The 22730-nt window shown below is 38.0% G+C and overlaps 1 protein-coding gene across 1 annotated transcript in view; it reads left to right on the plus strand.

The window, feature by feature from the left end:
- The window catches only part of ARID2 (AT-rich interaction domain 2), a 92700-nt gene that overhangs the window by 68456 nt on the left and 1514 nt on the right, over window positions 1-22730 (plus strand). The window contains exons 14-20 of the mRNA XM_036400829.2: window positions 102-301; window positions 669-3502; window positions 11020-11168; window positions 16749-16887; window positions 16987-17072; window positions 21326-21449; window positions 21539-21630. Coding sequence (XP_036256722.1) covers window positions 102-301; window positions 669-3502; window positions 11020-11168; window positions 16749-16887; window positions 16987-17072; window positions 21326-21449; window positions 21539-21630 — 3624 coding nt within the window. The remainder of the gene's footprint in view (window positions 1-101; window positions 302-668; window positions 3503-11019; window positions 11169-16748; window positions 16888-16986; window positions 17073-21325; window positions 21450-21538; window positions 21631-22730) is intronic.

A 22730-nucleotide genomic window follows, 5' to 3' on the forward strand; every position in this document is an offset into this window, starting at 1 on the left:
CCTTCTATTACTCCTCACACAAGAGTGGTTAGGTAAAAGAAAAACATTTTGAGAGTTGAGTTACTGTGTTTATTAACATGGATTTATGTTGTGTTTGGCAGAACCGTCTTTCCAAATCATACAGTGAAGAGAGTAGAAGATCCAAGTAACAATGGTCAAGCGCATATACATGTGGTAGGAGTGAAGAGGAGAGCTATACCACTTCCCATTCAGATGTACTATCAGCAGCCACCAACTTCGTCTACCCCAGTTGTCCGGGTTGATTCAATTCCTGATGTGTCTTCGTCTCCTTTGCCAGCAGGTTTTTAACTTAATTATGTATAAAGTATTTTGCATTGATCCTGAAACCATAAGAAAAGCCAGAAGGTTTTGAGCATAGCTTGTAAGTGTTAGAAGTTGAGGCCGCGTGTTTAGAGTTTATTCAGTAATGTTGGGAGTAGTATTGCAGTATTTCCTTGCATGCCATTCTAGTCTTTGACACGTAACCCATAAGCTTTCCAGTCAGCAGACAAGCCATTGTTGCTGTGTCATTAATTCAGACTCTGTAGAGCTGAGAAAAGAAACTGCTTCAGGCAGAATTGCAATTTCAGATCTTGGGTTTTTAAAAATTTGTTAATGTGTTTGAAGTTATCTCTGCTTCCAAACTTTTACTGTGTTTATTTCAACAGGAATCCCGCATGGGCTACCAGGTGTAGGAAATCACTATCAGAGGACCCCTATTAACCAGTCTTCAACTTTGACAGCAACACAGATGTCTTTTCCAATTCAAGGTGTTCACACTGTGGCACAGACTGTTTCTAGAATTCCACAAAATCCTTCTATTCATACACAACAGAATGCTCCAATGACTGTTATACAGAATAAAGGTCCAATATCCTGTGAAGTAGTGAAGGCTGCAGTAATACAGAGCTCTGTTCCTCAGTCTGCAGTTCCTGTTCCTATTGCAGTAGGAGGAGCTTCTAATCAAAATCACAGCACCACAGGCCAGCAGCCATCTGTTACAGTTGTGAGTTCTCAGATGCTTCACCACCAACCTGTAATTCAACAACAGTCCCCACTGCACGCAGTGGTACCAGGACAGATACCTTCAGGCACTCCTGTTACGGTAATTCAGCAAGCTGTACCTCAGGGTCATATATTTGGCAGAGTACAAAACCTACCAGCATGCAGTTCAGCAGTTTCACAGGGTCAACAGCTAATCAGCACATCATCACAACCTGGGCAGACATCATCTCAGCAGTCCTCTGCGGGTAACCAGCAACAAGATACGGTCATCATAGCACCACAGCAGTATGTCACAACCTCTGCATCTAACATTGTTTCTGCCACCACAGTTCAGAATTTCCAAGTAGCAGCTGGGCAGGTGGTTACAATTGCAGGTGTTCAAAACCCACCGACATCTAGAGTAGGGTTTCAGAATATTGCACCAAAGCCTCTGCCGTCTCAGCAAGGTCCACCTGCTGTGGGGCAGCAGCCACAGCAGCAGCCTCCAGCACCATCCCAGCAAAGTGTAGTGATAGTAAGCCAGCCAGCTCAGCAAGGTCAGACATATGCACCAGCCATTCATCAAATTGTGCTTGCTAACCCAGCTTCTCTTCCTGCTGGCCAAACTGTCCAGTTGGCTGGACAGCCGAGCATTACTCCATCATCTTCACCGTCCCCTGGTCCAGTTACAAATAATCAAGTCCCTACAGTTATGTCATCTTCATCTACCACTCCTCAGTCACAAGGACCCCCTCCTACTGTTAGCCAGATGCTTTCTGTAAAGAGGCAGCAGCAGCAGCAACATTCACCAGCATCATCGCAGCAGCAGGTACAGGTACAACAATCGATGCAAATGCAAGTTCAGTCACAGCAAGCTAATACGGGAGTTGGCCAGCCCAGTTCTGGTGAGTCTAGCCTGATAAAACAACTGCTTCTTCCAAAAAGAGGCCCCTCAACTCCCGGGGGGAAGCTTATACTCCCAGCTCCACAGATTCCTCCACCTAACAATGCAAGAGCTCCTAGCCCTCAGGTGGTTTATCAGATGGCCAATAACCAGACACCAGGTTTTGGAGTTCAAGGACAGTCTCCAGCTCAGCAGCTGCTAGTTGGACAGCAAAATGTTCAGCTGGTCCCGGGTGCAATCCCGCCCCAAGGGGCAGTGCAAACAGTACCCATTTCTAATTTACAGATATTGCCAGGCCAGTTGATCTCAAACAGCCCAGCAACTATTTTCCAAGGGACTACTGGCAACCAGGTTACGATAACAGTTGTGCCAAATACGAGTTTTGCTACTGCAACTGTGAGTCAGGGAAATGCAACTCAGATAATTGCTCCAGCAGGAATTTCAGTGAGTGGAGCACAGACAGGAGTTGGGCTACAGGTGCAAACCCTTCCAGCTACTCAAGCACCTTCAGCTGGACAATCACCGTGTACTGCTGCTCCCCCATTCAAAGGTGATAAAATAATTTGCCAAAAGGAGGAAGAAGCAAAGGAAGCAACAGGTTTACACATTCATGAACGCAAAATTGAAGTTATGGAGAATCCTTCCTGCCGAAGAGGAGCTGCAAACACCAGCAATGGGGATGCAAAAGAAAATGAAATGCAGGTGGGAAGTCTTTTAAATGGGAGAAAGTATAGTGACTCCAGTCTACCTCCTTCTAACTCAGGGAAAACACAGAATGAGGCCAATCAGTGCTCACAAGTCAGTAATGGGCCATCATTAGAAATGGGTGAGAACGGAGCTCCTGGAAAGCAGAACTTTGAACAAATGGACACACAGGAAATTAAAAGTGATTTGAAGAAGCCCCTAGTTAATGGAATCTGTGATTTTGATAAAGGAGATTGTTCTCATTTGAGCAAAAACATTCCAAATCACAAAACTTCCAATCATGTAGGAAATGGTGAGATATCTTCAGTGGAACAACAAGGGAATTTGGATGCCACGCAGCAAGATACTGCCAAAGGTGATCAAGGGGAAAGAATTTCTAATGGGCCTGTATTAACTTTGAGTAGTTCACCTGTTGTAAGCGGTACACAGGAGGCTGCAAAACTGTTAACCCAGCAACTTAGTGGTACCAACACTGATTTACCTAATGGACCTCTAGCTTCAAGTTTGAATTCAGATGTGCCTCAGCAACGCCCAAGTGTAGTTGTCTCACCACAATCTACAGCCTCTGTTATACAGGGGCATCAAATCATAGCAGTTCCACACTCAGGACCTAGAGTGTCCCAGTCTACCCTGTCCTCCGAAGTTCGGTCTACTAATGGCACAGCAGAATGCAAAACTGCAAAGAGGCCAGCAGAGGATAATGACAGGGAAACTGTTCCAGGAATTCCAAATAAAGTAGGAGTTAGAATTGTTACAATCAGTGACCCCAACAATGCTGGTTGCAGTGCAACTATGGTTGCTGTGCCAGCTGGAGCGGATCCAAGCACTGTAGCGAAAGTAGCAATAGAAAGTGCTGTTCAACAAAAGCAGCAGCATCCAACCACGTATATACAAAGCATGGTCACACAGGTATGTTGCAGTGTTCTTTTTATGTTTATTCTGACTGTGATTCTGACTAATACTGTGAAATAACATGACTGAAAATGTGAGCTTGGTCGATATCTCCTGCATAGTATTTTAGATATTCAGAAAAGGATACTTTCTGTTCTTCCACAGACTAAAGTTTTAACAGTTTACATTCTTTTTCAGTGTCAGTGACAATAGTGGAATTCAAAATTTGTAGCTTGATAATACGCAGTGAGGAAAGAACTTCTGCTCACTATTTTTTTCTTTAAAGGATGAACCATTCTGAAAACAACAATGATGTGCTGGATGGTCTTGTAAAAATGTTAGTGTTGTTCTGCATTTTGTTCTCAGTCACTTCAGAGGGGTGAATGTGTTTTTTTGGGAGAAAAACACACCTGCATCTGGATGACTGAATCCAGCATTTGAAGTTGGTTCTCAAGGTCTTGCTTTGTGGGTTCACTACAGTTAGGAGAAAGTACTATTTTGTAAATTTGTTGAAATATTTGCATTTATTCATTACAAAATATTCACAATGTTTATCAATAAAACAAGCATTGTTTTGAGGGTTTTTTCTCTGTTTGCCAAGCTTTGGTGAGGGTTTGTTGGGCTTTTTTGTCCCTTGATTAAATTTGTTAAACCTTTTGAAAGTGGTTACTCCCTAACACTTTACTAGAAATGAGGCATAGACATCAGGAGTATTAATAAGTAAACTAATCATGTCAGAGGTGGTTCTGTTCCCTAGAATTTCTTTTAGTTTTATACATAGACAGAAAATCACTCCCCAAAAAACCCATTCCTAACCTGAGTATGAGTAAAGGGAATAGAATGGTAGGTCTGGCAGTTAAGAGTTCTGACAGACCAGAGAGAGGAAGTCTCCTGAGTGTATGTTAGTACATTTTGACCTTGGATTAACAGGTCTTTTATTTCTTACTTTTTTTTTTCTTTTTTTTTTGGTTGGGGGTTTGTTTGCCTTTGACAAATTAGAAGGCATAGACATGATGGGCTTATACAGACCTAGAACTCAAAATGTGACAAGTGCTGGTTAGTACTACTTCATTTTCTGTGGCAAGTTAATTTGCTTTTGAAAACTCTTTTGACTTTTCTAGTTGTCAAAAATTGCAGTTAACAGTTAACAAGTTTTTTCCTTTTTTACTTTCTCTGCCTCTTTCTTCTAACGGTGACAATGCACAAACTTAATTCTTAAAATGTATTTGAATGTCTTTAAACTCCCTCCTAAATTTTTGCTTGGGTTTTGTTGGGAGATCTGTATTTTTCTGGTATGTTATTTATCTTTGTTCTTAATAGAAATAATTTGATCAAAATTAATAGTGTCTGTTAGCAGCATAGGGACAACATGCTCTATTTTCTGTAGTGCACATGTATTAGCTATACCTTGCTTTTTACACTGAATGTCTTTATTACACAGTTTGAATTTCTCTTATAGCTTTGCTAAGGATTTGGCTGAAGTATAAAATGGTGTGGCTGTCTTGAATGGAATAGGTTTATTTATTCCCTCAGTATGTACCTGAAAAGAATTTGCAGCAGCTACGATATGAGCAGATTTTAAGAAGGGAGTAATACGTTTAAATATTTCATTTGATTTTGATAATGTATATCATGATACTAGAGGGGGAGGATAGAAAAAAAAAATCTGTGCTGATAGTTTCTTCTTTACACTATCCCCAGTATCACTATAATGAATAGTTACTACATTTTTCATTACTTCTACAAACAGAAATACTGCCTCTTGGGTTTGCCATTTGGTAGAAATGTCTCCCTACCTGAAAGCTTGCTCATTCTGCTGTCTGTAGGATGCCCTTCCTTTTTTCAAAATCCCAGAAAATGGGAGAAATGAGTTAATTAGTTTTGAACTTGGTGAGAAATTTATTCATTAACTATTTGCCTTAGCCATATGTTTGTTTATTTACGAATCATGTCTGTCATAATATTGCAAGTACGGACTTAGAGTTGAACCCATTTTAGAGGACTCTGTTCAGATATAGTGAACATCGTAGTTTGGCTTTGGATTTGCAGAGATCTTCGCCACTTGTTTAAAATTAACATGTTGGATTATAAACTCTACAAAATCACCCTGGCCAGCTCTTTTTCTTCCTCTAAAGTTGCTGAGCAGCTGCAATAGCCATTGCTTTTCTGGAAAAGAAGATGCTAAGTATTTCCAATATTAAGTCTGCTTTTAGAAGTATTTTTAAATTTCCAGAAATGTAGCCGAAGTCTCATGAAGTTGGTGTGAATTTTAGTGATGACTTCATTTAGGATTAGGCCTTGTGTTATCTTCTATTTTCTCCCTCACATTTTGAGTCTTCTCATCTGATAAGTAGCTTCCTTACCCCTGACTTTTCTGAAAGGCAGTAGCTGAGAAACAATTTTTTCACTTGAGCATCTGCATTGTTTTATCCTCTCTGAAGTACTTTAGTATATATTGGCTGTCTTGCAGAAGGAAAAGGGAGAGCATTTTTACTGCAAACATTACAAAATTTATTAGAAATATAATCCAGTGGAGAAAAACAATAAGGGACAGAGAATGAAGGGATATTAGCTATGGCAAAATTACATAGCTGCTGAAGCTTTTAGTGTGCGATTTCCTGTTTGCTTGTTACTTAACAGCTTGTATTTCAGAGGAGTGTGAAAGGGAGAGAAGAAAAAAATGTAATAAAAGTAAAACCAGACAGGAAGACTGAAAATTGAGGTTCAGGGGGCAGAAAAGGAAGGAGGGTATTGGTTATGCAACTACAGTAGGATTAGCTGTCATGAACTACAGAGAGGAGAAAGGGAAGGTGCTTGAAAATAAGGATGACCAAATAAAGCAGGAGGGGGAACAGCAATCTAAAAACTAAGGAAAGCAAGAAAGTATTAAATAATCCTTAAGGGAATTTAGAAGTTAAGATAAATTTGTTTCCTTATATGAAAGGTAGTTTGAAATGGGATGATACAGTGTGCTTGGGGAAAAATGTTAATTTAATTGCCCTATTAAAATTGTATACTGGCTGTTTATGGGATAGCCCATGTAAGTGCCATTAAAAGCCAATTGGACAAAGGTTTCTTTGTGTGTGTGTGTATATATATATATATATTTATATACAGGTTTCTTGTGTATATAATCTTTGTATATATATACAGGTGTCTTGTGTATATAATCTGAGATTATTCCCTAATTCCCTATTAATTGTATACCTTAGCAAAGCTTGTTGAATAATAACTGTATGTATACTGAATATATAAAAATTTCTTTCCATATTTTGCATTATGATAAAAAGTGGGATCTGTTAGTTATGTCAGAATAGGTACACATGATACACAGGGTATTGAATTTTGTAAGCTATATTTTGAAAGCTCATGAAATGTACTCTTGAGAGGAGACAGAACCGGTACTGTACTTTTTTGGCTTCCTTTTATTTTGCTTGTTCTCTGTTCATGGTTTATTGCTTTCCTGAGGCATTGTGCTAGACTGGTGGTTGAAAAAGAAATGAGCAATTACCTACCTGTATGCTTTTCTTTGCCACATTTTCTTATTCCTCTTCAGACGCCTCCAAAACATCTGTTGAACATAACCATGTTGGTTTGTCCCAATTGGTGTGTGTTTTAAAGAAATGCTCTGATATCATGCCAAGTCCTTAGAATTGAGCATATCTGATTTAAATTGCCTCATCTGGCTTTTAAAGTAATGATTTTCTTGCTCATCAGTGTCATTCCCTCACAAACAATGCATGCCCATTTCTCTTAAGGCTGCCCACTTGAAACATGCTTGTGTTGAAATTTAGGTGGCAAAATTTGTGTGGCCTTGGCTGTTGGCTCCTGCTCTGTGTTGATTGGAAAGCTGAGAGTTACCATGCACCAGAAAGCAGGTGTGTAGCTCCAGGAGGTGTAATTCATTCCTAGCCACAGAGCAAATGAGTTCCTCAGCTGGAAGTAGTGAAATACAGAATCTGTGTGCTTTTATTGCCCTTCACTTGTGAAGCACACTGTTGCAAGGAGGCATAAAGTTCTCGGTAATCTAACAAGAAAAGAACATTTATTTTGGTGCCTACTTACCCACTTGACCCCTTTCTCACACTCAAATCCTGTTCCATTTGTTTTCAGCTTATGTGTTTGTATAGATGTGTTCATTAGCGTGAATAAGCTAAACAAAATTTTGTCATATCAAGCTGTAAATCCTGTTATACTTTAAAAGTATTTTTACTAATAATTGTTTCTTTTAAAATTAGATTTATTTATAGTGGCTGTGCACATATTAGTGATGGGGAAAAAATGCAGCTTAATGCTTTTAAACTGCATATGGCTCTACATGTCAACAGAATCCCCAACACACTGGGATGCACAGTGTTCTCTTGATGGTGGCATAGCAGGCCTTTTAAATAGAATATGCACGTATCATGATAAAGTAGTTATCTGTTCATGCATAAAGGGAATAGCATCATTGGTTCTGTCAAATCTAAGTGGAGGCCACATTTGTCCTCAACTCATAGGGTTTGTTATTCCTACCACACAAGGAGCTTCTGTGCCCAAATGTAGGAGCTCTTGTGCATAAAATTTAATTAACGTCTTGGTAAACAGTCCATTCTAGTTAGCAGAAAGTTCTTAGTTGTAGTCTTGGTTATCATGACCAGGCTGAATTTCCTCCCCCTCTCCAATACCTCAGTCTAAAGTCAGCCCAGTCTCGATATAAAATCTCTACCTGCTTGTTAAAAGTAGGCTCTAGTATCTGCTCTGTAACTAGACTGTGCAGGCATTAACAGTTTGTATTTGTATACTTTAGGATTGAGTATAAACCCTACTGAGACAGATGCTGCTGCTCTAGAAGGACCTTTCAGTCCCAAGATTGTGTGAGGAAAGGGCTAAGTGGTGGCAGTTGCAAATTGTATCATGGAGAGGTCTAATTTGATTATAAAAGGGTGTTGTGAAGCACTTTCAAGTGTAGCGGAGTACTGGGCATTTGTTTTCTTGGGAAATCTGGATTCATTAAATGTTTTTACTAGAGGAGGAAATTTTCTGGAATCTTTATGCCCCAGGGAAAGACTTTACGATGTTACTTTTCTTAGACTTAATTAGGGAAAAGTTAATGTCTGTCTTCATTTAAAGAAATAAGTGCATTAACATAATCATTGCATATGAGCACTGTAAAGTAGGTAGCACCTAGCAAGTATTTCTAGGTATATTTCCCTGAGAAAAGGGAGTTTAATTTCTGAAAAACAAAGGCTATACCTAATTTTAGTGATAGCCCATGTATCATGCATTACTAAACTAATACATGACAAAAGAGGGAAAAAGAAACCAAAAACTGGCATTGATCTTTATGAATCTTTCTGATCTCTTTAATGAAGAGAGGAAAGCTCTATGATATTTGACTGTAAAACTTTCATTTCTAAAATAAAATAAAAAATGCTAGGAGCAAATGTAACTTTGCTTTACATGTTGATTTTAAAATATAATCAAAAATGAGTCATTGCTGATAGGCAAGCAATGGATTTGTCTTAAAAAATACATGGAAGTTGTGTCCACCAAGTTTAAGTGAAACTACTCCACAGTAGAGCGGTAAGAAGATAATTTTAAACAACAACAGCTATTTTACATGTTTGTTTTCAATTTATTAGCTTTTTTCCTCAGAGGAAAAAAAAGTGGAAAAAAATGGGAGGGGACACTGAATGACAACTTTTTGTCCTGAAAATTTGTTTCTCTTTCTGAGCCCTTTCATTTTCAGAATGCAACATTTTGTGTTGTATATCTCAGATCAACTTATTTAAATAAACAATTTTTCAATGAGATGATATTAAAACCTTTGAATACCACTAGGAGAGCTTGCCAGTGAAACCCTTGAGAAAATTCATAATTCCAGATTAATTACAGGGTTGGCTTTGAATGGAGTAAATAATACATGAACCACATATTGAATGATGAGAATTAAACGAAATACTCAATTCATTCAGTAAGCTCATTTTCTCTTCAGCACATTAAATGAGACAGAAGTTCTAGAGGGATAAAAAGTCACATAAAAGACCATCAGAATGTGTTGATACTGGGATGCCAAGTGAAGGTTGCAAAACAAGCTGTACTGCTGACACTCCTTTTTTTTGCTTGCAGCTTAATTTTAAAAATGCCTTTTTAAGGGGACATTGAAATTAAAAGACTCCACTTAGGTTTACCTTTTGTTAAAAGATATCTTGTGAAGGATTCATTACCCATTCTGTGAAATAGCTTAAAGATCCTTATGTGAAAATCATTGCTGAGTTCAAAATAGTTAGTAGGTATGACTAAGTCAAGTCCTTTCTTACAACTTTTCATATATGTGGATGGATCACAGGCATCATAAGTAGTTGTGCTGTACTCAGGTGCTTTGCAGAGTTTTTCCTTATTTTTGTCATGTTTTATTGTTTGGATATGGGATGTGTTTTGATTTTGATCAGGCTTTTTTGCTGTCCCTTGGGTCATGTTAGTTTAATAGTATACTATATATGTAGTATAATCTGTGATAGTTATTAACTCACTACCTTGTGTGACTGCTGTCCAAAATGCCCACAGAGATCAGCAGGAAGAAAATGTAAGTTGATATAAAAATGAAATGTTAGAAATTGGTTTCTTTGTAGTAAAAGTCTAAAGCTACTCAGTAACAGAGCTGTAAAGATCTAAACGTGTGCACCATTTGAAAGTGTTTGCTTATTGTATTCTTACACAGACTTGGAAGTAATATTATTTGATCTCTTTAGAGTGTGAATTTGTTTTCAAACAGTGGGGAAGAAAAGGATGTTGGGTCTTCATCTCTAAATAATATTCAAAAGCTTAATTTTTCTACTGTCATCATCCTTACAAACTTCTTGCTGACCAGAGACTCCCAGGAAAAAATAAAGAAGAGAAACAATATTCTGACTCAGACAGTGTTTTGAAATGGAACATACCGCATTCAATATCCATTATTCAGAAAAGAAAAAAAAAAAGAAATAAAATTAGTTTGTGTTTATATATTTTTAGGTAATTTGAAAGATAATTGTAGTTGAGTGTTAAGTGTTTTGTTATATTGCAGGGGAGTGAGGGGAAAGTAATTTTGCTTTCTGAAATGTTTCTGTTTTTGTTGTGTATAAGTTGTACAGCATTGTCAGGCATTCTGAGCATGTGGTGCTATTCCCTATGCTGATGATACTGCAGTGCCTTGAGTTTGCATGAGGTTTTTTCCTTTTCTTAAACAACAACAAAGTGTTTGAAAAAAATGTTAATCTTTGCTCCATTAGTGCCCTTGAGAAATTTCTTTGCAGACATAATTCTGTATTTGTATTTGGGCATGAAGTTTATTATTTAAATATTATGAAGTTCTGCATCAGTACTACAGTGTAAAAGTTGTATGTCCCTCATGTTACTGTGTCTTACTAATGCTTATTCAGAGTTCAGAGTATGAAAAATTGAACACCTGTGGTGGATTAAGGTGTAAAACAAAAAGTCTTTCAACAAGCAGTAAACTGTATGTCAAGTATAGAAATAAGCCCTGTTTAAAATTGTTTTAACTTTTTCTACAGAGCACACCTGCAACATCGATACCAACAGTTCAAGTACAGGGCCAGCAGATGAATTTGCAGCCACCTTCATACACTGCAGCAAGTCAACATGCAGAGCAAATGAAAAAACCTGGACAGAACTTCATGTGTCTGTGGCAATCTTGTAAAAAGTAAATGGTTTCTTTATTTACCTTCTACTCATATGTAACAGATGCTTGTATATAGAAGATGATTCTACAAGTTCCATCCATTCTGTTTCCTTAAATTACCTTAAAGTTTGTCAGTGGGGAAAGGAAAAAGTGAAAAGTATTGGGGAAATTGAATGAGATGGGGAAAGGCAGGACACTTAACTCCTCTGAGTTATACTTCAGAGCATAAAATGAGTATTATGTCACTTTTTTGAAGTATATTGATTCTTTAGTAACAAAAAATAGTTGTGTGGTTAATTTAAAAGAATTCTGACCTCTGAAACTTGTTCTCTGCTTTGGTGGTTTGACATATAAAATAGTTCTTGTACTGCAGTTACAAATCATGGGTTGACATTTTCTTGTGTTTCCAGTTCTGCAAGAGCAGGATGTTGCACTTCAATGTCCTGGTCACAGTCTTACTTAGCTTATGACTAATTTTGGTAATTATACCATTTGTGTTCCAGAGGACGCCATTCTCTTGAAAGGAAGTAGTAAGAAACTGGCTCTTAAGACTAGACAGCTATGAATATTTTTTTTTTTTAATTTGCTTCTGTTCTTAGAGAGGAGTGAACTACTAGACATTTAGATGGAGGCTTATAAAGCTTGATACAATTCTTATGGAAAGTATGTGTATCTTGACACTGACTTTTAAAATAACTTGGATTTGTGAATATGCTTAGTTTGTGGGCAAGGGCAGAGAGTTGGTGAACAAAAGGTAGTTGTCAAATAGCTACTTTGAGAACTGGAGACAAATTGTGAGTGAGAAAAATTGCATAACATATAGGATGGTACAAAAAAGAGTGACAGCCTCATTGCTGTAGGATGACAAAGGGACCATAAAGCTGATTTAAGCAAAAGCTGGTGGGAAATTTAAAAATTAAGATGAAAAGATGGAGAAGTTTAACTGTTTGGAATGGATAGTGAAAATAAGACATTTGAACAGAATTATAGGAATAGGGAATGAGGGTTAGTATGAAACCCCTGAAGGTGTAATTTCTGTTTGTTTCATTCCTTGCAAACATAATTCTAAGATCATTCAGTCTATGCAAGACTTTCAGTCAGTGCAAGAGATCTGGTGCTTTTTAAATCATTGCACTATTTTCACTTTAAAAGTGATTTTTCTTTCTTTGATAGGTGACACTTCTCTATGTAAGAAATATATGTAAGGCTTTACTTACTCTGCAGTTTCCTCCCTTACTACTAGTAAATAGAAACAAAGAGCCACAGTCTGCTGGCTGCACAGTAGATGCATTAACTCATGCCTAGGTGTGGGTGGGTTGCATTGAGGTTGGAATGAAAGGCTGGGGCAGTGTCACACAGAAGCCTTGCCAACTTGTAACATGTCAGAGAGTTTGCTGAACTACGGTTTCAAAGTATAAGTCACCAACTTTATTCCCTGTCTAAGGTTACATAGGATAAACTGTGTTGGGGCTGGAGGAGGAGCAGTAGTATTAAATTACCTTACATTATCAGTCTTTTTGTAGTCTGTCTTCAAATACAACTCCAGAAGGTTTACCTGAGACTGAAGTTCAGGGCTACAAGGCCATTGGTCTCTGTATTTTGCTCCTTGCCTAGTGTATTATGTCTGTTGCTTTAGTTTATCTGGCTGTTACTTCCTGTACTGCTTTTCGTTCATGCTTAAATTGCATTCTTTTCAAAAGCTTTCAGGCATTTTTTGCATTAATAGATTTAGTTCATATGACAGCTCTTTTTTTATGCTCTCACCTTTAAAATAGGTATTTCAGTCCCAGCCTAAAATCAATTTAGATAAACATTACACTCGACCTTCTCTGTGGTGAAGAGAGAGCCAAAATGTTAAGTTAGCATTTTTCTCAAATATGTATTGTTTATTCATATTCCTTAAACAGCCTGATTAAAAACAGGTATATAAAATCTCCTGTGGGCTTCCTGGTTCTGTTAGATGTAAAGAAAAATCTGGAATTGCCACCTGTTCTTTTTTTGTTTGTAGCTCTCAATCTTAGCTGCTTTTATTGAGTAATTTAAATGGGAAACAAGAAGATTCTTTTGAGTGGGTCATTAGTCTGTGTGAACTTCACATTCACTTCTTGTTTTCATTCTCAATTGCTTAGCATTTTTTTGCTAGGATTAAGCAGGCAGTTTCGTCACAGTAGAATGATAGAATACTGTGGGTTTTTTTGTGATATTTGTAGCTAACTGGAAAGATACAACAGGAGGCACATTTGAAAAAATAATTTTCACCTGTTTCTCTATGCATGTTCTTTAGTTTAATTCTCAAAAAAATACCAACATTATCTTTGCTTCAAAAATGCAATGCAGAAGTCAGTGAAGGCCTTAAACATTTTAGTGTGAAGCAGGATAAATATGAATAAATAAAATAGTGTGTTCTTTTCCTACTGACTAATTTGGCTGCTCCAGTCAGCAACGTTCCAGTGGTGTGTATTGGTGGTTTGGTTTGGGTTTTTTAGGACTAAATTAGGAAACATTAGACCAAGATTTGAAATGCCACAGATTTAGTAGTGTCTAAAAACTACAATGAGATGAGGCTGAATTATGCAAATAGTTGAAATGATTGGTCTCTGGCAGATCTGTTCACATTTAATATCTGAAGTGGAAGTAAAATTCTAAAAGGTGTCAGTCAGCACATTACTTTGCATTAAGGATGTAACAGAAAGTAGGTGTTTTCCTTTGAACTTCAGCTGTCTGCAGGTACTGCTAATTGTATGCAGCTTAATTTAAAAGCTGCTGTTTTGTTTCCCAGGCAGGCAGATGTCTGCTCTTGAATTGCTTTGTATTTAAAAAGTAAATTGAAAATGCTATTGAATCTCCAGTGCCTGTCAAGTCAGCTGTTAATGTTCTGTTCAGCAGTTGAACAGAACCATGGATGAATTAAGTGTGTAACAAGAGTCTAGACTGAACTGACCATATTGTCAGTAGGGAAGCTTTTTTTATTACAATAGTTAGGTGTTTCTCTAAGGAAAAAGAGTTTTTCTCTGCAAAATGGTATTAAGTTTGAATCTTTTTAGGTCAGTGATTGAAGTGTATAACACTGAATATATTAAACAGTGAATCAGTCAATAGAGCTGAAATAGCTTTATTTTTATGAAGCTTTGCCACGTTGAGTGAAATGTTTTGCACTGTATTTTGGATTTCACTTAGGCCATGAAATTTGCTTCATCTGTGCCAGAAATTATCATTTTATTATTCATAAAATGGTTAGTGCCAGGCTTAAGCTGATTCCCCTTTATTGTGGGAAGATCTTTCTGTCCTCTGAAACACCCACTGTAGAGCCAGTGTAGATGTAAAACATTTTATTTTCATTTCCTACTATGGGTTATCTGGACCAACAGCAAGAGCCAGGTATTGCTCCTTCTTAGCTTCCCTTCAGTAGGAGTTAACTGGCATGTAAAAGATGAATGCTTTTAAAGAGAGTAGTATTTATTGCCAGTGCAGAAGGTAATTGCTGTATTACAGGTGGTTACTGCAGTAGCATTCAGTTTATAACTAAGACTTGTTTATGGGTGAAATTAGCTCTTTGATGTTGTTTTAGTGTTCAGGTATCAGTATCTGTACTCTTAGGCCTAGGCATCAGTTGCAAGTATGTTTGCATAGTGGACACTGCTGAAATTAGTACCGGGATGTGGAGGGAGGGGACTGAATCACAGCACTCACTGAACAGCTGTTCATAAGCTGAGAGTGTGTGAGGGCAGCTGCTGGCAGTAACTTCCCAAATGGCAGCAGCTAGGTTTCTAGGCCTCTTTGGTCCAAACATTAAGTGGATATTGATGAGCTGGGTTAGTTGTATTGAAGTGAATTTTGAGCAGCTAAATCCTTAGGCCATTTTTTCTCTGTTGGAGTAAGGGGCCTAATTTGTAACATCTGAGATACATAAGGTGTATATGTAGACTAAAAAAACCCTAATGTTTTGAGTCATTCACTATTTTCATGTCATGTATTTTGAAACACAGAAATTCTCTTTTACCAGCTTATATATGTTACAATAGCACATCATTTGTCTACATGAGATTGGAAGTAGCCTAGGTTGCAGCAGTCATGCATTGGTGGAGCTTGCAGTCTTGAGAAATTTAGGTCAGGTAAGGAGTCAAATCAGGCTCTTGAACTTGAAGAAGGCAGACTTCTTGCTGTTAGGAAAGGTTCTTGGGGAAAGAGGAGTGGAACAGAGCTGGAAAAACTGGAACTGAACCTGGCAAGGTACACAGAAAATAACAGGAAGGGCTTGTATAGGTACATTAATGAGAAAAGGAGTGTCAAAGGAGGTGTACCCTTGCTGGTGAACAGGTAAGAGCAAATAATGCCAGCATGGCTTCAGCAAGGCAAAATCCTGTCTGACCAACCTAGTGGCTTTCTGTGATGGAATAACTGCATCAGAGGATGAGGAGAGAGCTACAGGTATAATTTATCTGGACTTCTGTAAAGCCTTTGACATGGTCCCCCACAACATCCTTCTTCCTAAATTGGAGGGAGATGGATCTGATAAGTGGACTGGTAGATGAATTAGGGATTGGTTGGACAGTCACATTCAGAGGGTGGTGATCAGTAGCTAAGAGTCTTGATGGATTTCAGTGACACATGGTGTCCCTCACAGGTCTGTACTGGGACCAGTGTTATCTAATATTTTCATTAATGCCATGGATGAAGGGATCGAGTGCACCCTCAGCACGTTTGCAGTGACACTGAGCTGAGTGGTGCAGTTGACACACCTGGAGCACAGGATGCCACCCAGAGGGACCTGGACAGGCCTGAGCAGTGGGTCCATGGGAATCTCATGGGGTTTGACGAGACCAAGGGCAGGGTGCTGCACCTGGGTTGGGGCAAACCCTGGTATGAGCACAGGCTGGGGATGGACAGATGGAGAGCAGCCCTGCTGAGAAGGGCTGGGGGTGCTGGGGGAGGAGAGGCTGGACATGACCCAGCCATGGGCACTCCCAGCACAGAGAGCCAGTCAAGGGAGGTGATTCTGCCCTTACACTCTGCTCCAGTGAGACCCCACCTGCAGTGGGGTCCCCAGCACAGAGCATCCAGCTCTGGGGTCCCCAGCACAGGAAGGACATGGACCTGCTGGAATGAGTCCAGAGGAGGGCCACCAAATTGATCAGATTTAAATAAGGGCTGAATCTGACTGCTAGTGGAGAAGAAAAATGGGAGAAGGAACATAAGAGATTATCTTCTATAAATATATTGTGTATTTTTATATATAAATATAAAAATATATTATGTAAACCTCATCTAGTTAAGCTGTTTATAGTTTGTTGCTGTATATTGCAGAGAATGGGTCTGTTGGATTTAACATGCATTATTTCTTTGGTGAAGTGTAAGTAGAAAATAGAACCATGATATTTCAATCAAGTTTGGAAAAATCATATTGACATTTATTGGTAGCTCACTGGTAACATGTATACTTATTTTTCCCTTCAAAATTTTGCAACTTTCCGTTTATCAATGTGTGTCTCAATTCAGAAAAAAAAAATGTTGACCACTATGAGTTCATGTTTGTTGGATTTGTACTTAACCATTCACTGGGGACGAAAAAATAAACTAAATTCCCCTCTCCTCTTTTTGTAGGTGGTTTCAGACACCATCACAGGTTTTCTATCATGCAGCAACCGAGCATGGAGGAAAAGATGTGTACCCAGGGCAGTGCTTATGGGAGGGATGTGAACCTTTCCAGCGGCAGAGGTTTTCCTTCATTACCCATTTACAGGTACAGATTTTCTTTCACATATTACTTCAGAAAACTATAGGAATTTCATGGTAAATTTCCACACACCATTCTTACTGTCTTTCTCTTTTCCTCAAATAGGATAAACACTGTTCCAGAGATGCTTTGCTTGCAGGATTAAAGCAAGATGAACTTGGACAACCAGGAAATCAGAAGCCTTCCAATAAGTAAGAGATTTGAGCCTCATTAACAATAGAAAAAATAGGAGAATTAGAAATTATTGAAAGAGTTTGTTTATAACTTGCCTTATCAGGTGAAACTCTGTATGTTTAACAATCTGTAATCAAATTTGAGGTCCATTCCAGTAAGACAAAAAAGGGAGTAGATTCTGATGTGGTTGCAGTTACCTTAAAAAAACCCCAGGTAGTTCTTTAAAGCATATGGGTCAAAACTCTATGACAAACGTTGTTCTCAACATGCTCCTGTATTTTTTTGCCCAACTGGACAGTATTTTATAACTGTCCTTGTAACAGGGAAGTGCTTGTCATACAAATGGTAAGTTATTTATTGTGTACGGTTCATGTGTCACACAGCTGAGATGGATTGTTTTGTAACTTGCTGTATTCCTTCCAGTTTTGTGGTCTAAATTTGGGCTGATTTGATCCAGGAACTGTTGTAATAAACTTTCCTTTAAACAAGCAAGCAAGATAAACGATAGACTCCTCAGAGTCTTCTGATTTTGTGTTGCTATCTGAAATCAGATTTGGCTCTTCTCTTTCCCAGAATGATTTCGACCATGTGGAATTAATATTGCAGAGTACAATCCCATTGGTGTGAGGTTTTGGGGCTGGCTGTGTTAATAGTTGAATTGTTCAAGGTTCAGTTACTTGTGTAAGTGTGTCAAGACCTGGCCTTTGTTAGTAACTGACTGGAACCACTTTAGATGTAATTACATTGTCCCAGGCAGATTTTTGCTGTTCTGTTTTGTGGCTTGTAAAACTGCTACCAAGCTGCTGGAGGCAGCAAAGAAAGTCAAGCTACGAAAACTGAGAAATTTAGTTTGAGAATCCTTTTATTTTTTAATATAAAAAAAAAAATCTTAACACAGACTTAAAATTGCTTTATGGGGCCTTGTTTCATTAAACTGAGCAACACTCAGACCTTGGAAAACCAGAGAAAGAAGAATTACGGTAATTTAGTCTTAAATAGTTGGTAAGTGAGAAGTGTAGGGCTGACACCATCTACTAGCATGATGTGTTCTTAACTCAGCCTTTACATAATGTTCCATCACACAGATAACACATTCCAGTAGCTATGTGTCCTCACAAGCTTCTTTTAAATTTGCACAGGTAGTCATAGGAAAAAAACTGTTTGTACATCCCCTCTTCTGAGGCAGAATTCCCTAATTAGGTCAGATTCAGAAAGCAGGAATTTACACACATAACCAGTTCTTGCTAACTTACTGAGACTGCAATACCACAAGATACTAAGGATGTGGTTTCAGAGCTCAAATTGAAATGAGAACATTCCTCTGCTCAAAATTGGATGTTTTATGTCTTGGAAAGATGTGCAGATGTGATGCATAGGGACATGGTTTAGTGGTGGATGTGGCAGTGGTTAATATTTAGACCTGGTGATTCTAGAAGTGTTTTCCAGCCTAAGTGATTTTATGATTCTGTTCTGACTCTCTGTGACATCCCTTATTGCTTCTCACGGCTGTGCATTGTTTATGGAGAGGGAACTAGCTTTAGTTTTTGTTAGATTGCATGCTAAATCAATTTGTTTTTTAAAAAAAAAGCTCATAGAACGAAAGAGTGGGCTTGCCACATGAGTGGAATCTATTTGCCTTACTGTGGGTTGAACACCAGTACGGGAGGTGGGCTGGAACAAAAGGAAGAGATGAGACCTTTCTCTGTCAGCACTCAGAGCAGTTCATACACTTCCTGTCTTGTGAAGACGTAAAGGAGCTCTTTCTGTTACTTTTACTCTCCTCCCTTAACAAACAGCAGGATTTTGGGGAAGGGTAGTGTGTCCTGTCCCCCACATTACCTTACAGCACTGCTCCACAGTTCTGTTAGCACAGCTGAAAAGAGCATCCAGCAGCTACATGAGGGACACAAGAATTGATAGTTTGCTTTCCAGAATGCATGACGTGTCAGCTGAAACCCTAAGCCCAGTCCAGCAGCTCACCTCAAGCTGTCTTACAGGTTCATGTTTGAAAGCTGTCTTTCAAGGTCTTGGCTTAATGTTCTTTTTTCTGAGTCCTAGAAGTGTGTTAGATATATCAGATATATCACAACTGATACTCCATATCATTAAACTCATGTATGGAGCTCTGAAGCAGCTGAAAAAGACCTGGTACTGAGACAAAGCATGTTTAAGTCATCAACTTTCAGGCATTTATTAGGTGAACTCTCTTTACTTAATCCCTCACTATTCAGTAAAAATTACACCTACCTCAGAGACTTCAGATTGTGAGCGTTACCAGTGCTGGAAGTCAAACAGAGCACAGTGTGACAGACGAGGCCCATTCCCTGATCATCTTTTCTGTCTATCATAACACCATACCCACTTGAAAAATCTGTAATGGCTTTTCTAGAACCAGTTAGGCACTGTAAAGCTGCATTACAGAATTGGTTTTATACTTTAATTCTGTATTTCTTTGCATTTCAAGTTTTATTATTTTAACTCTTCTGGTTTTCAAAGGTAGCTGAGTGACTGTAGCTTTATGCATTGGAATCCTCTTGGGTTCAGGGTGATTTTTTTTTTCCTTGTTGGCACTGAAGCAAAGGTGAATATTCTTAATGCTCTGTGAGAGTGGGGCAGGAGATTACTTTAAATCACAACATAAATGGTAGAGTTTGAAGTTAAGTTGATAATACAATTAAAGAAATTCAAGAAATATAGATGTGTTGAGAGATACTTGCCCACAGACATACATCAATTCTCAGTAACATTTTATCAATTTCTTTTTCTTCAAACTTACAAAGAGAAGATAATTTTTATTATGTTCCTAATTTATTGCAGTTGTCCCTTTTTCAATATTTCTAGAATAGTAATTCAGCTTTCTAAAATATGGTATGATAACTGTTGAAGAGAGACATTCAGAACAGCCTCCATTGATGAATCCTTGTGCTTCTCAATACAGAGAAAATAAAAATCTTCCAGAAATTAAAAATGAAGACAGTAATTCTTTTTACTGTGCTACTTCTATGAACATGTCATTGCCTACTTTCTTAATTCAGCCCCTGCCATTCTCCTTTAACTTCATAAAGCCTTTTATTTACTTCCTATATTACATATTTTATTTTATATATTTTATATGTATTATTTCTATTCAGGGAGGATGACAGAGTGATTATGAGCTAAGGTGTTAGGGAGGAGTCTGTCTCTTACTAAAGTAACCCAGTTTTTAGCTGGGCTTCCTTGCTGTTAGAACCTCAGATTACTAAGAAAGTCTCACTAAATAGAGAATTCAAGTTTTATTCTTAGAATATTCACTTTCAGTATAAGATACCTAAATTAAACTCCTACAGGCTTTCATTCAAAAAAAAATAGAACATTTACATTTCATTTAAGCCACATTTACAAGTAAGCACTACTTAAACTTCTTAACCAAGTTCTACTAGGGTATGAAAAGACTTCATAATAATATTGTTCAAAATATTGAAGTGTGGTGATATTTTTCACCACTAATACTTCAAACCGTGTTTTAGGATGACATTATGAGTAAATCATTAGGTGAAGTTGCATATTTATACATTCTGAACTCTGATGGCATGAGTAATTTCCAAGTTTTTATGTGAAATACAGCTTTGACTTTAGTGTTAATACTGAAAATGGAGAAATTGTTTATGCTAAGTTTGTTATACCCTGTTTAATTTATTAATCTCAGTCTAAAAGCTGCAGTGACAGATAATTGGTTTTACAAATGTTTGATCTGATTTACCAGTTACATGTTTTATGTCTTATAACATAACTTATGTTATTTTATATTGCTCCTCATTAATCACAGTTAATACATATTTTATATTGTCTTAGTGTCTAATGGTCCCAATGAGCTTTGTCAACTTTTAAGTGGTTATACTTTAAGGACCTTCTCTGGCCAAATCTCAGATGGCATTTGCATAGCTGCTATCACAGTTCCTGTCTGATGAAGCATCCCTTTAAATTGGTACACTTCAGGAAATGGCTGTGTTATTAGTACAATATATTACTTTTCCATCACACATGTCAGGGGTGATGAGCAATACTTCTTCAAAAGAAGTGTTTTTTCACATAGAATAAAGTGCATGACTCTTAAGGGTTTACAATGAGGCTTATCTCTGTGGAAGCAATCATGTATCAGCACCAAGTGTTAATGGATCTTTGTGTCTCTGTTCAGATAGGTTAAAAATGGTAAGATAAACTTTCCAAGTTGTTAATTGTCTAGAAAGCAGCACAAAGTTTATTTTTATAAATTCTTTCTTTACTAATGTAGGCAGCCAGCTGCAGGGGCTACTGCCTCTACTCCCAGAGCACAGAAGGCCATTGTGAATCATCCAAGTGCTGCCCTAATGGCATTAAGGAGAGGATCAAGGAACCTTGTCTTCAGAGATTTCACAGTTAGTATTGTTTGAATCAAGTATTAGATATTAATTGTTGCCTGCTATTAACTGCAGAGCTTTTACATTTTTTGTCTTTACTTTTGTAGGATGAAAAAGAGGGACCAATAACTAAACACATCCGATTAACAGCTGCCTTAATATTAAAAAATATTGGTAAATATTCAGAATGTGGTCGCAGGTAAGCACTGTGTAATTTTTCTGGTATCAGTGGGCACTGTTGTTTCTGTTCTTTCCAGTACCAAACATAGGTAGGTTTTACCTATCTATAAAAACCCTAGTAAGTATACTGACTGTACAATTTCTCCATCACTTCTGCACTGTCCTTCCCCACACAAATGCTCTGTGTCATCTTACCTACAGACAGCATTTGTGATCCAGATGATTGAAAAGTGGCTAGCAAATTTGGCAGGTTAAATTTTAGGAGATAGATGAGAGAAGCCTTTGCTGTCCCTTTTCCTCCACAGCAGTACTGCATGATTCTGAAAGTTAATTCTTGTGTAAACAACTTCCAATGGCAGTACTGTTTAAATGCAGTTGAGAAAGGGGCAAAATGAGCTCTTAGGAACACCATCTTAAGGTGCACAGGAACATGATTGTGTTTCATACTTGCTGCCTCTCTATTGCTTTCCTCTCCAAACTTGGGTTAATGCTAATAAATGACCCAGCTTTCCTTTTACTTGTAGAAGATCCTTCAGTAAGTAAACAGTCCAATACTGACTCATGGTACTAAGCAGGAAATGCTCTTTTTGATCAAAAGTAGTAGTTAGTTACTGTGCCAGTGATCACCATGCATGCTGCTTCTTGTTTTTTCCAAGAACTTACAAGCTGAGTGTTTCCTTGGTTTTGTTTTGCATTAATTTGGCTTCATAATAGGAAAAGTAATGATTTCTAATGAGAATGTATTAATTTAATGTATTGTTCCAAAATCTGTCAGTAGGGAGGAATTTCCTCATTGTAACTCTAAACAAGAGAGTCCTGATACTGGTTGTAGAAATCCTCCTGCTATCTTTAGCTACCTGTGAGTTGTAGTGAAGACAAAACTCTTCTTGGAGAGTGTGGTGAAAAGATATGGGGAAACGAGCAGAGGAAATTTGTCCCACTGCTGTCAGTGACACTGAGGGATGATGCCCATCTCTGAGCCAGGGCTTTCCATTCTGCCAGTCTGCTGGGGAGCTGGGAATCTGTACCAGAGCCACAGTCAGTAGTTGTGGGCAGAAGCTTTTTTAGTTACTGGAGCAGCATTTGTCAGAGTAATCTTGTAATTTGTTACACCCACAC

The sequence above is a fragment of the Molothrus ater genome, chromosome 5, assembly GCF_012460135.2.
Source record: "Molothrus ater isolate BHLD 08-10-18 breed brown headed cowbird chromosome 5, BPBGC_Mater_1.1, whole genome shotgun sequence".
NCBI lineage: Eukaryota > Metazoa > Chordata > Aves > Passeriformes > Icteridae > Molothrus > Molothrus ater.